An 11,343-nucleotide genomic window follows, 5' to 3' on the forward strand; every position below is an offset into this window, starting at 1 on the left:
ATAAGAATTTGTTCTTAACTGACTTACATTTTTATTTAACCTTTATTTAACTAGGCATCCTCGTAACTTCTTCCTCTCCCCAGCTCTAACCAGGGCCTCTAAAGAGATGCTGCAGAGCCGCAACCTCAAGCAGCTTCTGGAAGTGGTCCTGGCCTTTGGTAACTACATGAACAAGGGCCAGAGGGGAAACGCCTATGGCTTCAAAGTGTCCTCACTCAACAAGATCGCTGACACCAAGTCCAGCATTGACAAGTAAGAAATGGTCTGGTTTATATATCATATATATACTCTATTGATATGAAAAATGACTTGTACTGTACATAGGAGACCTGTCCAAATGACACAACTCTAAGTTTAAAAGAGAATGACGTTGTGTGTGATGTATATGATGTTTGTGTTTGTAGGAACATTACTCTGCTGCATTACCTGATCACCATCCTGGAGCAGAAGTATCCCAAAGTGGCTGTGTTCCAGGAGGAGCTTCAGAGTGTTCCAGAGGCAGCTAAAGTCAAGTAAGAACTGCTGCTAAGGATGACTGAATCAGAACCCCCCCTCCACCCCCATCACACACACATACACACGCACTACCGATACTGTTTGATAAACCTAAGTTGCTTTCATGTCTGTGTAGCAATTGTGTGTAATTAACCTTGTAACAACAGTGTAAAAGTTGAGTCTTCCTCTCTAAGCTAAATTTATGGTGCCTGACTTTAAGTGGAAAATGTGAAAGGTTAAGACCGTATTGCTGTGTGTGTTGCCTTACAAACCTTGTTTACATAGAGGGTCAAAGGTCCTATTTATATAGTCTGGATTTGTCAGAGGCACAGGTTGTCCTTAATGCGCCTAATTCAAATGTGTGAAGTGTGAAGTGTGAACCCTAGAACCTTTGGTAGGTCAAGGTGTTTCCTGTCTTACCAGAAGAAAACAATAGTATAGCAAACAGCATAATCTATAGATTTAAGGAAACCTAAAACGGTAAGAAAACATGTTGCAAATAAAGATAATCTAGTTAGTTTCTGTTAAAACCTAGTGAAGCCTGAATCTATTTCTTTCCTGAGTGAGAAGGGAGGAAGTTGGGTTTTATTGTCTCACATTTCATGTCTCTAAGTTATAGCTTGATTGGAGAACAGATGGTTTGTAATTGCTTCATGTGAATAAACTCCAGTCCCTCTCTTTCCCTTTCCTCTCCTCTTATCCTCAGTATGACAGAGCTGGAGAAAGACATCAACAATCTACGCTCTGGTCTGAAGAGTGTGGAGCTGGTGAGTGGCCATTTTATGTTGGTTTCCCTTAATGAAGCCACACATGATATCTCAGGCAGTGTAATTAGGCTTACACTCCTCTACCAAGGGCATGGTACTGTGCTCTTGTGTTGTGGGTTGTCTGATGGCAATCATGTAATTCTCCTGTAATGATGTTCCCTGTAGGAGCTGGATTTCCAGAGAGGTCTTCCTCAGGTTTCGGGGGATAAGTTTGTGTCTGTGGTGAGCCATTTCATCACTGTGGCCAGCTTCAGCTTTTCAGAGGTGGATGATTCTCTGACTGAGGCCAAGGAGCTGGTGAGAACGGGGGGCAGAGGGCTGGGGGCCATGCTGTCTGTCTGTCTGTATGTGAGGACAAAGCCCTTCAGACCACGGCAACTTGACAGGAACACTCATGGTTACACTCAATATGGGTGTTGGTTCACCCATCACAGAACACTGACTTGAATGGGAATGTACATTCTAGTAGTTGTATTTCTATGGGGTTGGGGTCGTGTTGTCCATCTTTCCCCTCCTCTCCACAACTAGGAGCTCTAATAGAGCTATAAAAAAATCATTGATGGGCATTGCAAATCCTGTAACATTATCCTTGGCCACATAACCAAGTAGGTAGCACACAGTCTTCTTACTGCAGCTTTGAAGTCACCTTTTAAAGATCGAAACAACTCATATATCTGGGAATGCTATGCCTCGTGTTTCACTGTATTTCAATGACATAGTAACTCGAGCACAGTATGGTTTACAGTCTACCTGTGTGGACATTGGAACCTCTGAATATAGGCAGTTAGTGTTTAACTAAGATGGGTCAAGGCTATCAGTTTCAAAGGCGTGGTTTCCCCCGATTCCCCCCCCCCCCCCCCCCCAAATATATTTGATACATGTGCAGGGGATAGAGGGTTATTTATGTGTCAAATTACACTTTACAATGACAGGGAGGAAGACACTATCTCTGTTGAGATTAGACCCTGGGTCAAATACTATTCGAAATCTTTCAAATACTGAGTGTTTGCCCTTCCCTGTCTGGAGTGCCAGGTGAACATTTGCAACAGTTCTGTTGGTTCCAATGTGCCAGACAAGCTCAATCAAGCCAAGATAATGTATTAGTTAGGATTTAAAATAGTATTTAAACCCAGGTGTGATGGGGGTAGGTTCTGATTTAAAGCTAGATTAATCAACCAGGCAACAAGGTCTCACACATTCATCCCTAGTGTATCACTGAAAGAATGTTCACCTACATTCACACTGAATCACCTGTGACACACAGACTGCATTTCATTACATCTTGATGAAGGATCACAGATACTCCTTTCTCTTTCCAGGAAAGAAAGTTTGACCATCTTGAAGTACTTGGTGTCTAACTTTGTTTTCTCTCCAGTTTCTGAAGGCAGTGCAGCATTTTGGAGAGGATGCAACCCGTATGCAGCCTGACGAGTTCTTTGGAATCTTCGACCAATTCCTGCAGGCGTTCGCTGACGCTAAGCAGGAGAATGAGAACATGCGCAGACGCAAGGAGGAAGAGGAACGACGGGCCCGCATGGAAGCACAGGTTAGATTGTTAAGATTGTCTATCTCCAACCACAACACTAGAAAGAGTCACCTATGGTCACCATTTCACCACCCATTCATTATGTAACAATTATTACAAATGGGTATCAAACTAGTGTTTGTGAGATTACACAATACGCAAGCTACTCTTGACCTAGTCACACTCAAATGTAGGCCAAGAGTAGTGCTCATTTACTCAGTATTGTAAATGAGCACTACTCTTGTACTGCTGTACTGCTCATTTACTCAATACACCAAATACAATGCTACTGTAAGTGTGAGTCACTAAGTTCCTCCTGTTTTGTCCCCTCAGCTGAAGGAGCAGAGGGAGAAGGAGCGCAAGGCCAAGAAGGCAAAGGAGAACTGTGAGGAGGACGGTGAATTCGACGACCTCGTTTCAGCCCTGCGCTCCGGGGAGGTGTTCGATAAGGACTTGTCCAAGATGAAACGCAACCGCAAACGTGTCAACTCATCAGCTGAGACCAGCAGGGAGCGACCCGTCACCAAACTGAATCTCTGAAACAACAATCCTGTCTTACTGGAGCTAAGCTATGCTGCCCTCTGGTGTCCTGGCATGAGCCTAATGCCCCCAGTTTTGGGAGTGGACAGAATTCACTTCTAAAACGGAACTGACCAGGAAAGGTGGTGGACAGACCTCTACTTACTCTTCTGCTACTCAAGCAACAATAACCCAGAGCTTATGTCCATCTGGAAACAGACATATAAGATATTACCTCCTCAGAAAACCATGAACTATGGATAAGGAGTGACTCTCTAAGCTATTTGTGTTAATTGCCAAAACCTACACTTTTACAATGCTGTGCTCTGAATGACAGTTTTTCTCCTGTCATGGATGGGACACTTTTTTTAATAGCATAGGGCTGTTGCCCTGGAGTAGGACACTCTTCTTGACCCTTCCTACCTGCAAAAATGAGCAGGAAGTGGAATGGAAAGCCAGGGGTCACACGCGCACACACCGGCTGCGACACATTTCCTCTTTTAAACGGGAGAAAGTGGAACTTCTTTCCTGCTATTGTGTTCAGTCAGTCAGACACCTCTAGAGATTACAGTAGAGGATGCCAACCCCATGCAGAGAAGCAGTGTCTCTTGAAGCACAATCCATCATGTATGAATTACGTTTTTGAGATGAGCAAAAACGCATAACAAGAAACACATTTTAATACTGTTTTTATCACAATTTTGCAAAGACCTAATTTAGATATTTAAAACCAAATCAAAGATGCAATATTACCATTTTATTAGAGCCTATAACTTTCATCTATAAAATACTCCATTAGAACTGAAATATACAGTATTGTAGAAGAGTAGGATCTAATTTTAGGCCTACTGACTTGAAAGGACAGTGTCACTGTTTCTATATTATTTGAAGAGTTACCCAAAAAAATTGCTCTTCCTCTGGTCATCCTAACACCCGGAGGATATCAGTCTGGAAACTATGCAGCCCAACATTTGTTTTTGTGTTCATTACTGCCATGTACCAGTCAAAAGTTTGGACACACCTACTCGTTCAAGGGCGTTTCTTTATGTGTACTATTTTCTACATTGTAGAATAATAGTGACGACGTCTAAACTATGAAATAACACAAATAGAACCATGTAGTAAGCAAAAATATGTTAAACAAATCCAAATATATTATACAGTTTTGATTCTTCCTAGTAGCCACCCCTTGCCGTGAATGACAGCTTTGCACACTCTTGGCATTCTCTCAACCAGGTTCACGAGGAATGCTTTTCCAGCAGCCTTGAAGGAGTTCCCACATATGCTGGGCACTTGTTGGCTGCTTTTCCTTCACTCTGCGGTCCAACTCATCCCGAACCATCTCAACCCTGTTGAGGTCGGGTGATTGTGGTGTCCAGGTCATCTGATGCAGCACTCCATCACTCTCCTTGGTCAAATAGCCTTTACACAGCCTGGAGGTGTGTTTTGATCATTGTCCTGTTGAAAAACAAATGATAGTCCCACTAAGACTAAACCAGATGAGATGGCGTATCGCTACAGAATGCTGTGGTAGCCATGCTGGTTAAGTGTGCCTTGAATCCTAAATAAATCACAGAAAATGTCACCAGCAAAGCACCCCTGCACCATCACACCTCCTCCTCCATGCTTCACGGTGGGAAACACACATGCGGAGATCATCCGTTCACCTACTCTGTATCTCACAACCAAAAATCTCAAATATGTACTCATCAGACCAAAGGACGGATTTCCACCGGTCTAATGTCCATTGCTCGTGTTTCTTGGCCCAAGCAAGTCTTTTCTTATTATTGGTGTCCTTTAGTAGTGGTTTCTTTGCAGCAATCCGACCATGAAGGCCTGATTCATGCAGTCTCTGAACAGTTGATGTTGAGATGTCTGTTACTTGAACTCTGAAGCATTTATTTGGGCTGCAATCTGAGGTGCAGTTAACTCTGACCTTATCTTCTGCAGCAGAGGTAACTCTGGGTCTTCCTTTCATGTGGCGGTCCTCATGACAGCCAGTTTCATCATAGCGCTTGATGGTTTTTGCAGCTGCATTTGAAGAAACATGCAAAGTTCTTAATGTTCCGCATTGACTGACCTTTCTCTTTGCTTATTTGGGCTGTTCTTGCCATAATATGGACTTGGTCTTTTACCAAATAGGGCTATCTTCTGTATAACACCCCTACCTTGTCACAAAACAACTGATTGGCTCAAACGCATAAAGAAGGAAAGAAATTCCACAAATGTACTTTTAAGAAGGCACACATGTTTAATTGAAATGTATTCCAGGTGACTACCCCATGAAGCTGGTTGAGAGAATGCCAAGAGCGTCATTAAGGCAAAGGGTGGCTACTTTGAAGAATCTCAAATATAAAATATATATTTGATTTGTTTAACGCTTTTTTTTGGTTACTACACGATTCCATATGTTATTTAATAGTTTTGATTATTCTACAATGTAGACAATAGTACAAATAAAGAAAAAATCCTGGAATGAGTAGCTGTGTCCAAACTTTTGACTGGTACTGTATGTGTATATTATGTACATACTGTATGCCCGTTCCAGTGTCACCTCACTTGACTCTCAAAAAATCTAGGCGGAAGTCTTCCTTCTCCCTACAGTTTTCAGCCATTAGCTTCGCCCATGAGTGGCTCATTTGAACTACAAACGTTAATCATTGCTTGCGATGTGGCTTTCGAAACATATGGCCCTTATCTTTCATCAGAAAGAATCCTTCAAAAAAAAAATATACACTTACTGTAGCAGTTTTGCACAGATCCAGCTATGGGTGCCTTCATCTGACAAAACGACACTCCCCGAACTACGCTTACACAGGTGTTACGAGCACCGTCTTCTGTAATTAGCACAGGTGGTTGCCTCTTCCGTCTGTTTTCCAAAAAACAAGCGCTGTAACATAGAGATATGGCCGTGTGGGAACCCTAACCCTATCAAGGTCTGTATCAATTGAACCTTTTTTTGCTGATCTATAACATAAGGTCCTTATGCTTCCAAAGCCGTACCGCAAGCGATGCGTTATTGTTCAGATTCAGCGTCGGGGCTCTTAACAAAACTCCCCTGTACAGAAGACGCCTTCATCCAATGTGTGTAATGGAACGGAACTGAGAGTCAAGACCATGGGCTATTCCTCACTATAACATGTACAGCAGAAAGATTTCAGTTATTTTGTCTGCCCCAATTAGTAAAACCTTTTCTCAAACCTTTGGTCACATTTCTACCAACACCCTCCTTACTTAACTGTGTGATAGCATGTCTGATGTATGTGGATTCATTCAATACAGCTTTATTATTATTTAAACAACTTTCTATTTCAAAACTAAAGTAATAAACTTGGATGTTAATTATCTGTTGAATCTGTTTTTTTAATGTTTACAAGTCAAAACTACAACCAGTAATTCATCTCGGATTGTATTAAACTGTATTTCTGTTTTCCAGAAATAAAGACTGGTTCATCTCAGTGTTATAGTAAGGCGCATCCTCTGGTGGCCAATGTGCAAAAGTATCTTATTTTTGGGTTCCATTTCCATGTTTTCAAGACATTCTTTGAGGGCACAAATTTGCTTGTTAATTGTATTACTTTGGGTACTATTCCATTCAGAAAGCATTGTGAGTAGGGACTGATAAAACCTCTGGCAACATAGACAGCAATAGTAATGACGTCTTTTTGTAGGCACTAACTCCGCCATGGCTCCTTGGCCAAAACCTATGGGGAAATGAATGAACGCCAAAAATAAAGGTCTGTGGTAAACACATGAGAGAATCTTCATCAGCTAACGTCACTTAGTACATTTTTAAGGATTTATGTAGTCAAAATCACATAAAGCACAAAAAGGCTTCATAATTCATAAAGGTCATGTTAACTGACTGATATTATCTCATAGAACAAAATGTATAAGTTGTCTTAAACCTGTGTTAACCTCAGACCTTATTTTCTGTTGAGTGTGAAAACCCCAGCAGCATTGCACCTACTACCATACCCCGTTCAAAGGCACTTCAATCTTTTGTCATGCCCATTCACCCTCTGAATGGCACCCATACACAATCCATGTGTCAAGGTAAAAAAATAAATATTTAACCTGTTCCCCCTTCATCTCCACTGACTGAAGTGGATTTAACAAGTGACATCAATATAGGATCATAGCTTTCAATTGAATTCACCTGGTCAGTCTATGTCATGGAAAGAGCAGGTGCTCTAAATGTTTGAAAAGTCAAAATATTATTTATCAACTGATCACCAATAATACAAAATTCAACTCACAGCTTGTTTTGTACACTCTTAGGGAAAAAAGGTGCTAGAAACATATAGGGTTCTTCATTGTGTTCCCATAGGGTAACACTTTTCGGTGCCACACTATGTAGGGTACTTCATAGAATCCCCTGTAAATGGTTATCTCTCTATGAAGGATTTTCTCTTTGAAGTGTTCTTCCTAGAACCCTCTATGAATGGTTCAAGCAGCCTTATTAGCCTTTAAAAAATATATTTTTGTATGACAATTTTGCATATATCATAAAATCTGGTGTTAGGAAACTCCAGGTTTACAGGCCACATCAGGCCTGCAAGTCACATAATGCTGGTTTGCAAAGTGATATGTAATTCCTATTGGAATCCAGCCAGAGTGAGGATGTTCAACAATTGGTACTTTTAATCACCCGCTACCTGCATTCAGAATGTCTGCCATAGTATGGAAGATTGAATAATGGGACTACCTAAAGCTACTAAACTGGAACAAACATCTCGGTAACAGTAATGGGTACAAAATAAAGTCCAACTACTTACAGATTGGATTAGTTTAGAAAAATGTATCTTTGATCTTTGTGTAGCATAAGATTATACAACCAATCAATGTACAGTTGAAGTCGGAAGTTCACCTACACTTATGTTGGAGTCATTAACTCGTTTTTCAAACACTCCACAAATTGTTAACAAACTATAGTTTTGGCAAGTCGGTTAGGACATCTACTTTGTGCATGACACAAGTAATTTTTCCAACAATTGTTTACAGACAGATTATTTCACTTAGAATTCACTGTATCACAATTCCAATGGGTCAGAAGTTTACATACACTAAGTTGACTGTGCCTTAAACAGCTTGGATAATTCCAGAAAATGATGTCATGGCTTTAGAAGCTTCTGATAGGCTAATTGACATCATTTGAGTCAATTGGGGGTGTACCTGGGGATGTATTTCAAGGCCTACCTTTAAACTCAGTGCCTCTTTCCTTGACATCATGAAAATCAAAAGAAATCAGCCAAGACCTTTTGTAGACCTCCATAAGTCTGGTTCATCCTTGGGAGCAATATCCAAACGCCTGAAGGTACCACGTTCATCTGTACAAACAATAGTACGCAAGTATAAACACCATGGGACCACACAGCCGTCATACCTCTCAGGAAGGAGACGTGTTCTGTCTCCTAGAGATGAACGTACTTTGGTGCGAAAAGTGCAAATCAATCCCAGAACAACAGCAAAGGACCTTGTGAAGTTGCTGGAGGAAATGGGTGCAAAAGTATCTATATCCACAGTAAAACGAGTCCTATATCGTCGTAACCTGAAGGCCGCTCAGCAAGGAAGAAGCCACTGCTCCAAAACCGCCATAAAAAAGCCAAACTACGGTTTGCAACTGCACATGGGGACAAAGTTTGTACTTTTTGGAGAAATGTCCTCTGGTCTGATGAAACAAAAATATAACGGTTTGGCCAGAATGACCATTGTTATGTTTGAAGGAAAAAGGGGGAGGCTTGCAAGCCAAAGAACACCATCCCAACCGTGAAGCATGGGGGTGGCAGTATCATGTTGTGGGGGTGCTTTCCTGCAGGAGGGACTGGTGCAATTCACAAAATAGATGGCGTCATGAGGTAAGAAAATGATGTGGATATATTGAAGCAACATCTCAAGACATCAGTCAGGAAGTTAAAAGCTTGGTCGCAAATGGGTCTTCCAAATGGACAATGACCCTAAGCATACTTCCAAAGTTGTGGCAAAATGGCTTAAGGACAACAAAGTCAAGGTATTGGAGTGGCCATCACAAAGCCCTGACCTCAATCCTAGAGAAAATGTGTGGGCTGAACTGAAAAAGTGTGTGCGAGCAAGGAGGCCTACAAACCTGACTCAGTTACACCACCTCTGTCAGGAGGAATGGGCCAAAATTCACCCAACGTATTGTGGGAAGCTTGTGGAAGGCTACCCATAACGTTTGAACCAAGTTAAACAATTTAAAGGCAATGCTACCAAATACTTATTAAGTGTATGTAAACTTCTGACCCACTGGGAATGTGATGAAAGAAATAAAAGCTGATATAAATCATTCTCTGTTATAATTCTGACATTTCACATTCTTAAAATAAAGTGGTGATCGTAACTGACCTAAAACAGGGAATTGTTACTAGGGTTGAATGTCAGGAATTGTGAAAAACTGAGTTGAAATGTATTTGGCTATGGTGTATGTAAACTTCCGACTTCAACTGTACATGCAAAAACAAACATTTCTGAAAATCAACCTGCAATAGAGGATGGTTGTGGTTTTTTACTTTACACAAAGTAAAGATGACACAATCACACTCAACTCTAGTTATTAACACCAACACTGGGGTTATTTTACACCACTGAGTGTTAAGTTAATTTAACTCCTGAATCAACACTAGAAATGTTACACTGAAAACCAAGTTAGATAAAACTGTCCAATTTGCTGTGTTGAAGAACCCGTTGGCGACGCAAAAGCCGTCTCCAAATATCCACACACCATATTTGCTGAAGAGCATCATGAACAAGAACGGTAAAAAAAAAAAAGAACGACCTTCAAGAAATCAGAAAGTGAAAGGGACATGTTGAAAGCATTGGTAACCGTTCTCAGCTGCCATGTTTGATTATGACAATCACCACCGCACAATTCCCTAAACTAGAGAGGAGGAAGATGGCCAGGAGCACAAAGGCTTGAGCTGCCACCGTGATGCCCTGGAGGACCGAGTTCCCTTCCTCTCTCTGTACTGGTGTGTGTTATTGGTACTCCTCATCTCCACCCGTAAGGTTTTCCGAGAGTGGCCTTTGTGAAAACACTGTGTAACCTCGGGACTATGGTGACTATTTCTAGCGTTAAACTCGTCCAAGAGCTGTTGTCCGGAGCAGTAAAGTTTTGGGTGTCCCATTCCCAGTAGACAACTGCTCCTGTTTGCAGTTCTTGCCTGATTGTAATCCTGTAGCCTATCTCATATTCCCAGCCTTGCTTGTGTACAATCTGTATCTTTACCCGGGCGGCAGGTAGCCTAGTGGTTAGAGTGTTGGGCCAGTTCCCCGAGCTGGCATTTTTTCTTATCTGACTTGTCTAGTTAAATAGAGGTATATAGCGCAATTAATGTAATGTTTAGGGTTGTGCTGTGTAGTGGCTTTTTTTTATGCACCACCAAGATTTACATGCTAAAATTGGCACTGTAACCATCCATGTAGTTTTAAGAAAAATAAGAGGTTCTTGTCCAGTTCTGGCATTTAGGTCAACACAGACTAGTACATATCCCTTGGCCTAGAAATAGTTGATCTTCCCCTGTAGGATGGAGAAACTGTCATTGTTAAAGTTTGGGGACTCTATTACTGGAGGCAATATAGGTGGCACACAAGGAAATGTTTCTCTGTTGAGATAATTTCATGATTAATTTCTAGCCAGATTTAAAATGTCCCTGTTTTGACAAATTTAATAGATTGGTTTAGGTATGCTCTATACTACATTAACATACCCTCTGAGTCTCCTCCCTGTTTCACACCTGGTAGTTTGGTGTGTGGGACTACCAACTCTCTGTAACCTAGAGGGCAACCAGTGTCCATCTCCTCTATAACATATTTATTGTAGGATGACAATGTCTTTATTTCCGATTTCTTTCATGAAGTCTGTATTCCTAATCTTTAGGCCAAAGGCAGATGGATGACCTTATATATTCCAGGATGAGATAATAAAAGTTTTGTCTTTCATAGCGTCTAGTGTTGTTTTCGTGTGGTTTAGGTTCGGACCATTACAGTAGGTGTGAGCAGAGCATGTTGAGCATCTGA

General features: G+C 41.3%; 1 protein-coding gene across 4 annotated transcripts in view; it reads left to right on the plus strand.

The window, feature by feature from the left end:
• The window catches only part of LOC109894361 (disheveled-associated activator of morphogenesis 1), an 82,251-nt gene extending 75,487 nt beyond the window's left edge, over window positions 1-6,764 (plus strand). For all 4 annotated transcript variants that reach the window (XM_020487798.2, XM_020487797.2, XM_020487803.2 and 1 more), the window contains 6 exons: window positions 84-252; window positions 405-512; window positions 1,202-1,262; window positions 1,428-1,559; window positions 2,638-2,808; window positions 3,121-6,764. In XM_020487798.2, coding sequence (XP_020343387.1) covers window positions 84-252; window positions 405-512; window positions 1,202-1,262; window positions 1,428-1,559; window positions 2,638-2,808; window positions 3,121-3,327 — 848 coding nt within the window. In that variant the 3' untranslated portion in view covers window positions 3,328-6,764. The remainder of the gene's footprint in view (window positions 1-83; window positions 253-404; window positions 513-1,201; window positions 1,263-1,427; window positions 1,560-2,637; window positions 2,809-3,120) is intronic.
• The last annotated feature ends 4,579 nt before the right edge of the window (window positions 6,765-11,343 follow it).

Source organism: Oncorhynchus kisutch, linkage group LG7 (genome assembly GCF_002021735.2).
Source record: "Oncorhynchus kisutch isolate 150728-3 linkage group LG7, Okis_V2, whole genome shotgun sequence".
Lineage (NCBI taxonomy): Eukaryota > Metazoa > Chordata > Actinopteri > Salmoniformes > Salmonidae > Oncorhynchus > Oncorhynchus kisutch.